The sequence below is a fragment of the Cuculus canorus genome, chromosome 1, assembly GCF_017976375.1.
Source record: "Cuculus canorus isolate bCucCan1 chromosome 1, bCucCan1.pri, whole genome shotgun sequence".
Lineage (NCBI taxonomy): Eukaryota > Metazoa > Chordata > Aves > Cuculiformes > Cuculidae > Cuculus > Cuculus canorus.
In genome coordinates, this window is record NC_071401.1 from 141,714,209 (window position 1) to 141,730,065 (window position 15,857).

The following is a 15,857-nucleotide window of genomic DNA, read 5'->3' on the forward strand; positions in this document are numbered from 1 at the left end:
GGATCAGTGGGGCATCAGTAGTTGGTGGCAAGGTAGTTGATCCAAGTTGCTTTGGCACATCAGAATAGCTAGCTTGCCTATAAAACTACGCTTCTGCTGCTGCTTTGGCGAGGCAGCAGTGTTTATAAGATGTCTGCACATGATGCAGTCTGCTCACGGCCGCCAGCTGATATGAACCAAGTGCTAATCTCAGTTTCCGGCTGCCATGGTGTGTAGCTTCTGAGTTATTGTGTGACAGCTTTTGGCCTCTTGCTCCTTATCCTAACGGCGTTTACGTATATGCACAGTATATGTATAATATAACCAGCCACCTGCAAGCTGTCCCTCAAAACGGGATCCACCCTTGCACCAAGTTGCTACTCATGTATGCATTTGTAATGTTCTGTTGACTTTTGTTTACCAACCCATTTGAGTTGATTTTCTCATCTCTCTCCAATGCTCTATGTGTGTCACATCAGTTCATGGTTTCTGGATCTGAAGACATACATGTACATAGTGGTACCAGATTCCTAACATTAGTTACAGGTTTTGCAAGTTTTGATTAAGATTACTCACATATGCTCCTACCATAAAACCATCCCATGGCATTATTTCCGAAACACCATAAGCTACTGCATGCTGAAGCAACAGTCAGACTGGGAAAACGTTTGGTTTTGTTCAGTAGATTTATAAATGCCCCTGTGGGCTGTCCAGCCTTTACTGAATCATAGAACCATAGAATGATTTGGGTTGGAAGGGACCTTAAAGATCATCCAGTCCCAACCTCCCTGCTGTGGACAGGGACACCTGACCAGGCTGCTGAAGGCCCCATCCAACCTGGCCTTGAACATTTCCAGGCAACGGGAATCCACAACTTCCCTGGGCAGCCTGTGCCAGTGCTTCACCACCCTCACAGTAAAAAAATTCTTCCTAATGTCTAACCTAAATCTTCCCCCTTCCAATTTGAAGCCATTCTACTTTATCCTATCACTAGAAGCCCTTGTAAAAAGTCCCTCCCCAGCTTTCCTGTAGCCCCTTCAGGTACTGGAAGTTCACTATAAGGTCTCCCCAGAGCCTTCTCCTCTCTAAGCTGAACAACCCCAACTCTCTCAGCCTGTCCTCATGGCAGAGGTGCTCCAGCCCTCTGACCATCTTTGTGATCCTTCTTCAGACCTGTTCCCACAGTTCCGTATCCTTCTTATGTTGGGGATATGACACAGTCTCCTACATTTGACATCTGTAAGATTCTGGATTTTATAAGCCTCTGGCATAAATGAATAGTTAGTGCTTTATCACACATAAGTGTAGCTACCTTTTCACAGTAATTGACACAAAATAAAACTATCCCATATGTTTGTTTGTCTTCATGTTACGGAGCGGAAGAGCATGGAAGAAGAAATTCCCAGGTTGAAGGAAAACAAACCACCCACTGGAGGCTGTTTTTGAGAAATAAGCTAAACCCTGTATTAAAGAAAGAGGAGAGGCTGCAAGACCTCATTTTTAAGAGATGTTGGTTTGTTCTTAAGATTATCTTAATTAGCAATGCTAGCATATAAATGTTTCCAAAAGCCACATTGTCCCTTGTAAACAAAAGGATCAGGGCCTGCTCCCTGACTCAGGAGAAAGCTGACACAGCATAATTCTCTCCCATATGGCTAAACTTTTTTGCCATCCAGAATAAGGAGCCTGCATCCAGGCTGCCTGTTGGAAACAGCCTCTAGCCCTACCATAGGAACCGATTGCTGGAGGCATACCAGGAGCCCTCCTAAAGATGACAGTGTGGCACCGTGTGTGTTTAGCTCCAGAGACTGGCACTGCCTTGTTTACTGGTGTAGGTGCAATGAGGAAGGTTATATCTGTCATTTTTGTTATATAGGACCATATCCTATATGTGTAATTAGCAAATGTTATGCATAATAATACGCGCTGACTGTGTATGCATTTGCAATAGGATGTACAACAGAGTTAAATGTCTGCACATTGTTGAACATGAGTTGATGTTAAATTGCTGCACAAATCTAAACATGTAGTTGACTTGACTCTACTGTGGAAAAAAAAACTTGGAAGTGCTTGCTTCTTTTTTATATTTATGAAAATACTGAACAAAAATAATTAAGCAAATAATCCGTAGCACCAGAGATATGAGACAAGGTGTCCATAAGGCTTAGATTTTTTTTAAAAGTCTTGTTCAGTAATGAAATGTAGACTCCTCATTTTGATCTTGTCTCTGGTCCTATAATTAAATCATGTCAGAAGTAGTACTGTCAAATGCTCTTTTCCGAATTAGAGATTGAAGAATCTTTTCTTTATTTTGACCCAGCAAATCAAATTATAATCTGTAACAGAAAAGAAAGTTTTGAATATATCCTTTTTATTTACTTAAAAATATCTCAATTAATATATCTTAGGTGTTTGTACAGCATATCAAGTCTCTTAGACCCTTTTATCAAAGACTACAGTAGCTGCACAGAGTTAAACAGTTTCCAAATGTAATAATGATCAATCCCAGAGCTAGACTCCATCTCTGACTTACACCCTTAAAAGCCTGTTTCAGTTTCAAGATGAACATTTGTGGTACACTATGAGATTTTGGGTTTCACCTAATACGCTTATGCTATAAAATGCTGGTAACTGTTCTAGTGTGGTAAAGAAAAAAATAATCTTGGAAGAACAGTAAACTTTATTCAGGTTTAATGTCCTCCCAGTCCCTTTCTTGTTAAATTTTTCACAAAACCTCTTGCTTAGAAATGCCCTGGATGCTTTCACTGTAAATGCCTTGGAGTTTCCCGGAGGTCATAGATTCCTTGATTTCTTGGAGTATCGTTTCACTATAGATGTCTTTTCAGCTGACACATTTCAGGATTTCTTCGTTTTGGCAGTAATTAATAAATATCTCAGCTATAAACTGTTGGTACAGTTCAATCTAGAAATTTTTCACTGTGTAATTTGGCTTTTCTTATTTTGTTTTCTCAATACTTGCATATATTCTAGCTCCATGTGAGGATAATGATGTGGAAGATGAGCTGGGCACAGAGCCTGCAGACACAGAAGGGCAGGCAGGTGAAGAGGGAGACACAGGTGCAGAGCTGGATGATGGTAGGGTACCACTGTGCGTCATTTAAACCTGTTATGTGAACAGAATTGTATTGGCAGAAAATATTTTGTATGAGGGTGTTAAACCTGATCTTAATTTCAGGGTTGTAAGAGTTTAGTTCAGATATTCAAGAGGGAGCCAGGAGTGAAGAACAAAAAGAAACAGAAGAGCCTCAATGCCATGCATTGTAGGATGAGTTTCTTGTGTCCTCTCACGATCTACTAGGTAGAGGACTTGGTCTTGCATCCATAATCAGTACTAATCCTGCTGAATAACAGAAATAGAAGTAAATTTGTGAGAAGTCCAAAATATTACACAAGAAATCTTCCCTTGCTAGTGTAAAATGAACTCTGTGTGCTAGAAAACATTGAAAAATTTCCAGAAAACTGCTAAGGTATGACTTCAATTACTAATGTAGTTATTTGTACTAGTAGTCCATCATGTATGGATTAAATTACTCTAATTAGCATACAAAAAAAGGAGTGAAGCATTTAGATGCTCAGGTTATGGACGTGATTAGCACCATAGGAATAGAAAGAAAGGATTATGACATATTTTTGAAGTAGAAACAGATATCATGATGGACTTGTATCCAAGATCTCTTGGTTTTTTTGCCCCACCCTATCCCTGATCAGATGACATCCCATCTGATGCAGAAGCGGAGTTTCGCTTACATCAGGTTGGCATAGGAGAGCCAGAACTAAAAGTCTCTGAAGATGAAGAAGATGAAGAAGGAACAGAAGGTGCTTCTTGCAGTGTGACAGAAGGTAATAGCTTTCCCATAAGTGTTTGAATTTATTGTAATTGCATTTGAGATTGTCCATACATTTATTAAGTTAAAGAGAAGACAGTCTTGGATTTGAACCATCTCACTGTGTTCAGTGGTGAAGTTTGTGCTTCCATTAACGTTTTGAGAAGAATGTTCTGAATCCATTAATTACAGCTTCCTAAAGCAAGAGAACCCATCTAACTGCGTTTTCTTGTAGAAATTTTTACATTAAAAAGCTTGTACCATTTTGGACATGTAAAAATCTTTGTCTGTGTTCTGGATGTCCAATCTAGAATTTGTAAAACGCTAAGTAATTTATCACTGTTTGCTGTGTGTAACATAAGACCACTGATTTTCTCATTTTTTTTAATGTGTTTTTGAAAACACTTTTTCTTTCCGTAGATCCATGCAAGCCATCCATCCCAATCCAGTCACCTAATGACAGTGTTCTTCCTCTGTCTCCAGCTGATAGTCCCAAAGCAAAACAAGCAGAGGTAAGAAAGGAAGTCTAAAGTTTCCAACTTAACTACCTGTAGCAGTAGGACAGTTTGTTGGATAACCTAAGGAGGACTGACAGCAGTGGGCTTTCCTCCTTTCTTGTCTCTGTAATTTATGTTCTTCTTGAAATCTGACTTCATTTAGACTTAAAAAATAATGTCCTATCTTTCTTTCCTGTCTTCAGAGTGTAGTGGCTCTGTCAGTCACACAAGTGCCTGTCACAAAGCCCCAAAAAGAATTATATGGGACATCTTAATTTCAATGTGCAGATTCAATGCATGAGAGGAGCCAAGAGTAAGGTGTTGCCATTTGTCCTGTTTTGGCTATCTTTTCTGTACCAAAAGCAGGTTGTATTACTTAGTAGTAATCAAAGCAGTGCTTATTTATTCCAGAGCAACAACATAGTTCATCTTAAGGAAGTGAGACACAGCAATGATGTACTGTCCTGTCATCAGCCTTGGAGTCAGCGTGCAAGCATGCCGTGTTGTTTCCAGCTACTGATGTGTAAGAGCAGGAAGTACATGACTTCAAGTCTTCAAGTCAGATTCTTCCCTGCCAAGTGTTTGTTTTTAAGGGATTGCTAAAAGATTAGACTTGATCCCAGAGAGTTTTGTCATTAACCACCTTACTTTTACAACGGACACATTATGGGATAAGGCATGTTTGCCAACAGCAATTGCTGACAACATTCACTTTCTGTTAAGGAGTTCTTGTTCCAGGACCACATAATGATTCTGTTGGACACACTTATTGCTTGTATTAGAACAGTGCCTAGATGCAGTACTCAAGACCTGAGTGTTTATTGTGTGTCATACAAGCACACAGATGGAGAGGTTTGTGCTCTAACAGTCAGTTAAACCAAACTGTCTTCGTTCAAAAGAAAGCTGATGCCAAAGATGTCACTGGAAAGAGTAATATCAGAACTCAGTTAGAGGATTCAAATGCCAAACGGTTAAATTGTAAAACAGCAAAATGTGCTGCTGAGGGATGTGGCAGTCTGGATCTAGGGGACGGAAACCAAGACTTCTCAGACCGTTAAGAGATAAGGGTCTTACACTCTATTTTACTCTTGAGAAAGAAAGCACCCCTTGATTTATGAAAACATTACAGCAGATGCTAGCCAGCAGAAGGCACTGTATTAATGACAGCTGGAGAAACTTGCATCAAATCTATCTGAAATAAAGGTCCATGACAACATACAGAGTAGGAGATTCAAAGGGAGAGCAGGAAAACGTAGAAATGGATTTCCAGAAGTTAGTTCAGTGGGCTTTCTTCCAAAAATTACATTTGCCTTGTCATCCACAAAGGATGGTTTATGCAATGGGGCAGAAAAATTAACTATACCTAATGAGAAATTCTAAGTGACGTTATAGGCCCACAAATGGAATGCCATGTGTTTTTTCATATTTTGACACTTGAACGGTTTCCTTATTGCTGACTTCATTAAAAGCAAAAAAAAACAAACAAACAAAAAAAAAAAAAAAAGCAACACCCAGAGAAACAGTATTCTAATGGGCTGAGTGACTATTAATATTTCCCTTTTTCATTATTTTTTTTGTAGGCTGCAAAGGATTGGCTGGCTGAAGTATCCAATGCAATAAAATCTCCAGAGGCACGCTTTTTTCCAGAGCCTTTCATTCTTGATGAAGGACCAAAGGATGAAACTCCCAGAGACAGGAAAGTTAAGAGCCCTTTGGTGCCACCATCTCCAGTGTTGTCCCAGCCGGTTGCATCACCAGAAGCTGTCATGCCTACATCACTAACAGAGTCTCAGCCAGCAGCATCAACATTGGCTTCATCTCCAACATCTGCTCAAACACCTATCTGTTCACAGCCTTTGCCTTCTGCTGAAACATCCATTCCATCCCCAGTGGAACCTCCAGTATGTTTCCAGCCTGTCCCAGCCCTAACATCTACTCCTTTAGCCAAACTGGTCCTTAGAAGCCAGAGTAGTGAAGTCAAAAAGCTGGGGAGCCCTACTACTGCAGAAGAAGCCCTGAAACGGAGTAACCTTGTGGAAGAGTTTTGGATGAAGAGTGCCGAAATCCGGAGGAGCTTAGGACTCACCCCAGTAGACAGAAACAAATGCTCAGAGACGAACTTTACTGTCTCTGCTCTTGAGACAACTCCTATGAAGACTTTTAATAGTGAGAATGTTTCAGGGGATGAAAGGATCCATCTTGTGAAACCCCAGCCTGCCCCAAGAAGACAGGGACTGTCCAAGTTAGAAAACGAGCAGATTTCTCTGCTCACACCAAAATCTCCATCAGAAAAAGAGCTAAAGAGTTCCAATGAAGTAAGGAGAGATGTATCCAGCAGTTCTGGACTTGGCCTTCAGGAGAGCTCATCTAACATGAGGACTATGGCTAGCCAGAGCTTCAACACTTCTGACTCTACCATGCTTACTCCTCCATCAAGTCCTCCACCACCCCCTCCTCAGGATGAAGAACCAGCCACTTTGCGTAGGAAGAGGCATCAAGCAGTCTGGCAGAACGAGATTGAAGCCAGGTCACCTCCAACACCAGCATCAACACCTCCTGCTCCTACACGCCATCAGTCAACCTCTGCTGCCAGAGAGTCAGCCCAGGCCAAAAAAGACGACGTGCGGAAGTCTTTTGCAGAGAGTGTGGATGAAATTCCATTTGCTGATGATGTAGAGGACACGTATGATGACAGGACAGAGGACTCAAGCCTTCATGAGAAGTTCTTTACGCCTCCTACCAGTAGGCCAAGGCCAGAGAAACCACTTCTTTTGCCCTTGGTCAAAGAAAATGGTGGCCCACCCTCAATGGAAGGAGGAGTTAACCAAAAGAAGAGAGTTTTGCCTGAAATTTCTGTAGAAGCCAAGGAGCTTGCTGAAGAAAGAATGAGAGCCAGAGAGAAGTCTGTCAAGAGCCAAGCACTGCGTGATGCCATGGCTAAACAGTTGTGTAAGATGAAAGATATGGAGATGGCTGCAGCTGCTGCTGCCGGGGGCACAAGGGCACGCAAGGCATCTTCTGTGCCCTTGAAGACCAAAGAGTTGTTTTATGAGTCTCCAAAGTATTTGGGTTTGAAAATGGCAGAGGGATCCACACTAAAGCATGATGCTGCTAGTGAGAAGTTCTCCACTCCTGCTGCTGATGTAGCTGGACCTGAAGGATCTGTCACCTCTTCAGAAGGCTCCAGTGGGAAGAGTAAGAAAAGAACTTCTCTTTTCTCCCCTCGTAAGAACAAAAAGGAGAAGAAATCAAAAAATGACAGCAGGCTTTCTGACAAATCTAGTGGTGGGACAGAGGAAGCAACAAAGCCTAGGTCGTTATGGAAGTCTGTTTTCTCTGGGTATAAGAAAGACAAGAAGAAAAAGACTGATGACAAATCCTGCCCAAGTACTCCCTCAAGTAGTGCCACTGTGGATTCTGGCAAGCACAAAGCTTCTCCGTTGGTTACAGCTGCAGGTATAGTAGATACATGTCTCTGCATCATGTACTTTTCCTACAGCTAGGGATCCCTTTAAAGTAAGCTTATCATACTTTGTCTCTCAGCCACTGTGCTGAATGACGTTGCTCCTCAGTGTCAAATCTTAGAATCATAGAATGATTTGTGTTGGAAGAGACTTTAAAAGATCATCCAGTCCCAAGCTCCCTGCTGTGGACAGGGACACCTCCCACCAGACCAGGCTGCTCAAGGCCCCATCCAGCCTGATCTTGAACATTTCCAGGCAACGGGAATCCACAACTTCCCTGGGCAGCCTGTGCCAGTGCTTCACCACCCTCACAGTAAAAAAAAATTCTTCCTAATGTCTAACCTAAATCTTTCCCCTTCCAATCTGAAGCCATTCTACCTTATCCTATCACTGCAAGCCCTTGTAAAATGTCCCTCCCCAGCTTTCCTGTAGCCCCTTCAGGTACTGGAAGTTCACGGTCTACAACTACCTGAAATGAGGTTGCAGAGAGATGGGTGCCGGTCTCTTCTCCCAAGTGAGAGGTAATACAAGGGAGAATGGCCTCAAGCTGTGCCAGGGAAGTTCCGATTGGATGTTAGGAAAAAGTTTCTTCACGGAAAGGGTCATCAGACACAGGCAGAGCCTGCCCAGGGAGGTGTAGAGTTACCATCCCTAGAGGTATTTAAAAGACAGGTAGATGAGGTACTTAAAGATATGGTTTAGTGGCAGATATGTATGGTTGGACTCGATCATCTCAGAGGTCTTTTTCAACCTGGTGATTCTGTGATTCTATGATTCTCTGGCCCTGTACAAGTAGCCAAAATGGTGCCAGCTGCTGCCTTCCAGGTGCTGTGTCTACCATAAGAGCATTGATAGAGCACAAAAGGAGAATCATGACTGCTAGTTTTAAGTGTTTGCAGAAAGCAATGCTCTCTTAGGATGAATCTTGTAACTAATATTGCTCCTTGTGTGGAGCAGTGCTTCTCTGATCACTCTGTAATGTGAAGCAAAGCAATGGAGAATGGCATAGAAGTATTGTTGAAGCTCAATCAAGCAACTTATCAACTGAATTCTGAAATGTTTACAGAGGGAACAGTTACTGCTTCTCTAACTTTTTATTCCTGGTTTCTCAGATTTGCAGCTCCGTCAACACCTGAGTTTCTCAGAAGACTCTGACCTCTCCAGTGATGATGTCCTGGAACGTTCCTCACAGAAATCCAGGCGAGAGGTAGGCAGATGGGAAAGGCATTTTAGAGGGATCTAGCCCCGTGCAGATCGCAAGCTGAGAGAACCACATCAGAAACTTGGATGATTTTGTAGTTCTTGCTGTTTCTTTCATGGAACAGGCTTTCCTGTAAGGTGCCTGGCTGTTCTGCCTACGATGAATTGGTTTCACTTGATTTCACAATTGCAAGCTATTCCCTGGTGTCGTCACATGAAGGATCTGTTTTCTTGCTGTGACAGTACTTTATAATGAATATCACAGTCAGAGTAGTGAATTTTGTCCCTGTTTTAAGCATGCCAATAGTCTACAGAAAGACAGTTAATGTCAGAAGAGTAAATTTCACTGGCTCTAATGTTATTGCCAAAAGATAACAAGATACTTCTTGCTTTTTGTAAGGGTCCCATTTTAGGATATTGTTTTATAAGCCTCTGATAGATTGAAGTGGTAGAATTCCAAGCAAACTACAGACAAGAATGTACTTCTGCATACATCAAGAGTGTAGTCAAGACAGATCATCAACTAAGAGGTAGACTGCAGACTGCAGTTTCACAGCTCATACAAGTTTGCTTATTTTTCCTGGGAGAAGAGAATATGTACCATCCGAATTAGTGCCTTCTCTCTTCAGAGAAGAGATGAGCCGTCAGCCGTTTCTTCCACTTTGAGCCTGTTTTCTCTGAGGATGACTTGGTAGTTGCTGAATATTTCCATATGTCTGTGTGTGTACATAACTGTGAAGCTGAAATAGATTGTAGTGAGACCCTATGAAATGCCAGTTTATAGGGATTGGTCTTAGCCCAGTGTTCTCATTCCAGTGTAGTCTGGTATGAGCTCTGCTTCTTCTGAGAGCCTTTTCTCGTTCCTGACCAACTTTCTGGTCAGCTAGAGGTATAGTGTCATATTGTAAGACATATCAATGGCTTTCTAGCCAAAATAGCTTACGTTTAAATGGTGCTTTAAGGAAGTTATTGAAGAGGAAAGAGGAGACAGCAGTGGGTCTTCGTAAAAGACGAGAGAGAGAAAAATGCATTTAGTTTATTTGCATGTGTTTATATGCGGAAAATATACAATGAGAGCCAAATGCCAAAGCTACTTGCTTTTAAAGTGTTAATTTTAATTTTAGGATGGCAGTATTAATGAAGAAATAATTGAAAAACATAAGGAACTACTCAATCATAGTAACAGGGAAGAGCCTGTCTTTCATTTCTGAGAGCTTCTGAGCTTTGCTAGACAGAGTTTGTAAGATTTGGAGGCATAAGTAGGGATTTAATTGAACACTAAGACCATTCTGGTACTGAAGATTGTTCCCCCTGTCCCTTCCTGGCAGTTCCTGGTTTCAGTGTTCAAAAAAACTCTGGAAGAAGAGAGCATCTGAGAGCATAGTGTCGCAGACACAGTGGTCTGTGCCTCCTGTTTCAAACCTGCCATCCAGTGTGCACAAATCAATCTCAAATGGCAGGATCTAGTGGATACTGGGCTCAAATGGCAGGGGTATGGAAGTACTGCAAACTGAAGTGACCCAGGAAATGCTTTCTATGTGTACGTAGTGCAATGACTTGGAATAACTAATGAATTTAAGGCTGGTGGAAGGAGTTGAAGTAAGTAGGAATTTTCTGTGTTTACTTACCTCTCTTTTAATCTCTCTCCCTAGTTGATCTAGGTCTCTTCTAAAGAGGAAGATTGTTTTGTTTTATTTTACTCCCTTTTTTCTCTCCCCTTTCCATTCCTCCTTGCATTGCTTTCAAGCCGTTTCATGAGAAATTCTGCATTTTCCAAGAGATGCAGAAGAATGAGGTACCTGTGGCTACCAGAGGATAGATCTGCAATACATGGGGTTCAGATAAGAGTTAGAGTTATTGTTCTGCCTTGTAAGCTCCTTCAGGAGGAAGCAGGGCTTCAGTAAGGTCCATGCTTGTTTTCAGACTTTGGTATGCCTTGGTGGTCACTTTTCTTGTGCTGAGCTACTTTGATTTACAAGGGCTTTTGCAGAGAAAAGATCTTATCACTAAGCATTGGAGGAAGTAGGTGACACTGGCAGATGCCTGGAATCCTAATACTGAAAATATCTCACCAGCTCTGCCCAGGATGTGGTGGTATTGCCTCATTTTCTCACATCTGCTCTTGCTGAAGCTGCATTAGGAATTTCTTTGCTCAGAATCTGCCTATTTTCTGAATAAGAAATTAATTTGAGAATGGATTTATTTAGAAGTGATGAATCTGAGAATTCCCCTGTGTTTATTGCATCCTGTCCAAGGATGTAGAACGTACACGCGAACACTGGAGTGCCTTGCTGTCAAAAGAAATGTAACTGGACTTTGAGACTGACACAACTGGGTTTGTACTGCTTTGGGGTCAGGGTTATATTTTTCAAGTTACAAACCACTTAGTACTTGTTACAGGTAAGAGGTGACTTCCTGTGTGCCACGTAACTTTTATGTGAACCCCTTCTCTAAACTGAAATTCTGCTTGTGTCGCTTTTTTGGTAATTGTAGTGAGCTTGCTTCCCAGACAGCTTGCTCTGTTTAGCCTGTTCGTTGTGATGAGCAGTGAATTAATTCAGTGTTGCTTCACGTAGTGTTGATTTCAAGAGAAGCATCTTGTAAAAAATGCCTCATGTGAATACCCTGTGGGTCTCGTGTTTATAGGTGTGTCATTGTGTGTTTGTCCTTGTTCCCATACAATTATGGTATTGTGATCAAGATGTGTGTTTTACTGCCGCAGATGGCTTGCTTTTTACTGAAGTTTGCATACATGCTGAAGTTGTTCTATGGCTTTTCATTTACGATTTAGTTAACTGATTGTGAAAATGCAAAATGCTGGCTGTTCACCCAGAATGGCACAATGCCCTCTGTACTTCATGACATGGGAAACTTGCCTCTCTAAATTTACCTACACTGAGTAGTTTACTTGCCTTATTTATGGGTACAGAGTCACATAGAATGCCTTTGGATGGAGAAGGTAGTAATTTTTTTTCTCCCAGTCTCCTCCCCTATAGTTTTAGCTCCTCAGGCTCTCTTGAGGCTCTCGTTTTAGACAGAGATATTCCATTGCTGTAGGGGACACAACCCACTCTGAGCCCATATGGTTTTTCTCCTGTCACAAAGCAGTGAGGAAGACTTATGATGTTAGTTAAATGTAAGTGATCGTTTCAGAGAATCATAGTATAGTTTGGGTTGGAAAGGACCTTAAAGATCATCTAGTTCCAACCCCTCTGCCATGGGCAGGGACATGTCCCACTAGATCAGGGTGCCCATATCTATGAAGTAGAGATAATTTAAAGCCATGAAATAAACACAACTCTTAGGAGAGGTTTTAGATCAGATTGTAAATGGAGAGTTGTGTGACAGAGTAATATATGGCTGACTGAGCCAGATCAGGCCAAACATGCCCCCACAAAAGCCATTATTCCTAATCCTCAACCAAAAGTTTGTATGTGTATGTACGTGTATTTGCACACTGGACATTAAAACCATAGGTAGATAAAAGCCAAATAATTCCTCTAGAAAAAAAGTATTTCTGGTTGACTGTATCTCCAAAGCTTTTTGATTTCAGGAGAGTGCTAGAAACTTGATTTTGTGGGTAGAAGTTCCATTGTGCTTCATCAGTCTGGGTCACGTTCAGCTTTTGCACCATTTTATGTTTCATTTAAAAACAGCTTTGTTTTATTACTGTTTTCAATGTTGAACTGATTTTGCTTCATTGTGTATGTTTTTTTTTTATTTTTCTTTTCCTTTACCATTCCCCCCTTTAAAGTCGATTTATGTACCACACGCCTTGGCATTCAAGAGATCATATTCGTCAAAGGTAGTGTCTCCATTCCCACTAGTTGGCCATTATTGCATTGCATGTCCCTATATTAACCCATTGAATCTGTAGCTACCCATCACATGTGCACTAACATCACAAACGTTGACTGTGCATGCGTGAGATGTGAGCAGACACGGGCAGCAAATTCTTTGTAGAGGTTGTCTACCAAAAGTGCATTAAGCTCCGAATTGTCTGTCTAGTTAAAATGCATGTGATTATCGGTGCACACCACTGTATAGAGTGATGTGGGTGATCTTTTGAGCTTCACAACAAATTGGTTTTCAAGTCAATTAAATATATATACATATTCTTTTTCTTCCTACTTAGAATATGAGTTCAAGTAAATTGTCAGTCTTTAATCAGCATCCTTCAAAATTGTTAAGTTCACTGAAATCTTAGTGAAACTAAGCTAAAATTAAGACAGAAGTTGCGTTTCTATTTCAGGAGTCTTGCTGCTTTCTGAAATTCTCATTGCCCTCTCTTCGTAGTCATAACAGTGTTACATGGGGTAGGAAAGTCAACACCCTCTATAGCTTTACCTTCTGATTTGGGTATCATCATGGATTTTTGGGGGGTTGGGGTTAAAGAAAGAAAGATGAAGTGTTAAATTCTTGGAGCTTTAACAATGGTGCTTGCTGACCACCCCTCTGAGGAATTTTTAATAGAACTGTGATCCTGACTCAAACACTGTTCCACGGAGAGCAGTAAACCAGAGGTAGACTGGCCAATGTGGCAGAACAGTAACTAGATAAAACAAACTTTCAGGGTGGTCTGTCTTAATGTTTTGTCCTTAAAGTTGACTGTCCATAGAGAAGATCTTTTTCCAGAAGTGGAAAATATCTGTCTACAGCTGTTCCTTGAAGTCTACATATGTGTATGTGGGAAGAGAGTTCCTTTCTTTACTGTAGCTCACGCCATGCTTGTTTCTTGGACACTCTTAAGTGCATATGAGAGGAAGCCCTCTTAAACTACAGCACAACCAACTAGTATACCTGATAAGATACCAAACTCCAATTTAGTAATGTTAAAAAGATTTAGTTATTTTTAAACTAGTTTCACTGAGAAAAAAAGGAGGAGGAAATACTTTTCTATTTCTATAAACATAACCTTTCTCCTTGTGGATGCCTTCTGGTATTGCAATATGCTAGTTTTAGTTCAGGGGTGGTGTGCTCTGTTTTACGTGAGCCAGTTTCGCAGGTTACTCTTGAGACAAGATTTCCCACCTCACACCAGAATGTCATTCTGCTTCCAAATATTTTTTTACCCTTTTGGTTCATAGAAAAGTTGCACAAATTTACACAAATAGTCATAACCGGTTATATGAGTATAACTCCAAACTAAGAACGTTCTTGCTCCAGAACTAAATAGGGGCTGGGGACTACCAATACAAGTACTCTAGTCTATAATAAGTCTATAATAATTTCCTAGCTTATACTGCTGTCACTGTTCACGTAGATGTGCCTTTACCCTCTTTTAAAATAAAATCAAGTTGACTTCTCTGTATGGTACTCATCAATATAAATAAATCCTTTTGGCTAAATCTGTTGAGAAGTAGAATAAAAATTGATTTTATCTCTGGAGAGAGGTTTCATGTAGCATTGGAAGACAGGGAGTGGGGCATTATATAAAATCACAGCTTTGCAATTGGCTTATATCTTTCTTCACTCTTGATTTGATCCTGAAATTGTTGCTTCACTGCACTGTGAACACCTTTGCCTACAGAAGCTTGACTTTTGACACAGCCATGGCAAAGAGAGAACACCTCCCTTCTGAGCTTTTGGAAGACAAAATGGGCATCCCTCCCCCCGTACCTGAGCATGCAAATAAAATCTGCTTCTGCTTTTCCTTCCTTCAGAGAGCCTACACAGAAGAGGAACTGAATGCCAAGCTGACTCGGCGAGTACAGAAGGCTGCCCGTAGACAAGCCAAGCAAGAGGAGCTAAAAAGGTTACACAGAGCTCAGGTAGTGTTTCACAATCTTGTGATGGCAGACAGTTAACTCTGTGTGAAAGCACTATGATCATGACATTCTTCTGAATGTAACAGAAGAGGATGCAGAGATGGAGCTTTATTTCTATGTGATTGTCCCTGCTCCTACCCCGTCTTCGAAATTTGATAGATATGAGAAGAATGGCTGAAACCTATCATGATAGTTTTACAGTGAGAAGAACAATGACCATAAGACCTTTCTAGCTGGAGACGAGTGAAGCATCTGCACCGAGTGGAACAGTGATAGTCAGATAATACCAGATAAACCTATCTTTGCTTTGCTAGATTATACTGCTGGATGAAGTGTTACCAAATTAACTTTTAATTACCGGAGAACTTGCTGTAAAACTGCTGGCATCATCTATAGGTGGTGATTATAGGATTTGTTTAAAGCTTGAGGTAGGGGCTCAGCTGACTGAATAGCATCACGTTTCACTTCAGCATTTAGGAAGATGATTAGAGTTGTGGCAAATAAGTGAGTATCAAGTGTTTGCAGAATTAAGGCATAGGATGGGAGGGGTGGGGAAGATGTCCCAGGAGGGACAGGGACGCCAGCATTTGAAACAGTGTATTGTTGAATTGGCTGATTTGACTGAAATCACTTGGTGCTGGATGAATGCTTCAGGTAGAGCTGGAGAATTGCTGTTGGTGAGGTTCTGCTCCATTCTTCTCCGAACAGATCATCCAGCGGCAGCTTGAACAAGTGGAGGAGAAGCAGAGGCAGCTCGAGGAAAGAGGGGTTGCTGTGGAGAAGGCCCTTCGGGGAGAAGCAGGTATCCATCAGAACTTGATTTGCTTTTTAATGCTTCATTATCAAGTGCTTGTGCAGTAGTCCGTAGCTGCTTGGATTTTAGAGGTAATTGGACCATTAGAGCCTAAAAATATTCCAGTGTGAATCCATTCTCCTTTTTCTGTCTTTTCGAGGCCTTTGTTGTTCCTGTGTTTCTTCCAATTATGAGACTTCCGTATGACAGAGACTCAAGTTTGCTTGTCTTTGCCTGAAGCTTGGGAGGTAATCCTCCAACTATTAATTACTGACTGACTGTTTCTGCATATAACTGGATATTACAGCTAG

At 41.2% G+C, this 15,857-nt stretch overlaps 1 protein-coding gene across 18 annotated transcripts in view; it reads left to right on the top strand.

Annotated features, from left to right (window-relative positions):
• The window catches only part of MICAL3 (microtubule associated monooxygenase, calponin and LIM domain containing 3), a 177,062-nt gene that overhangs the window by 135,791 nt on the left and 25,414 nt on the right, over positions 1-15,857 (top strand). For 16 of the 18 annotated variants that reach the window (XM_054052402.1, XM_054052322.1, XM_054052775.1 and 13 more), the window contains 9 exons: positions 2,971-3,075; positions 3,709-3,840; positions 4,245-4,336; positions 5,902-7,777; positions 8,898-8,992; positions 10,733-10,780; positions 12,740-12,790; positions 14,649-14,756; positions 15,462-15,555. In XM_054052402.1, coding sequence (XP_053908377.1) covers positions 2,971-3,075; positions 3,709-3,840; positions 4,245-4,336; positions 5,902-7,777; positions 8,898-8,992; positions 10,733-10,780; positions 12,740-12,790; positions 14,649-14,756; positions 15,462-15,555 — 2,601 coding nt within the window. The remainder of the gene's footprint in view (positions 1-2,970; positions 3,076-3,708; positions 3,841-4,244; positions 4,337-5,901; positions 7,778-8,897; positions 8,993-10,732; positions 10,781-12,739; positions 12,791-14,648; positions 14,757-15,461; positions 15,556-15,857) is intronic. The other 2 variants (XM_054052626.1, XM_054053022.1) reach the window with 2 other exon arrangements.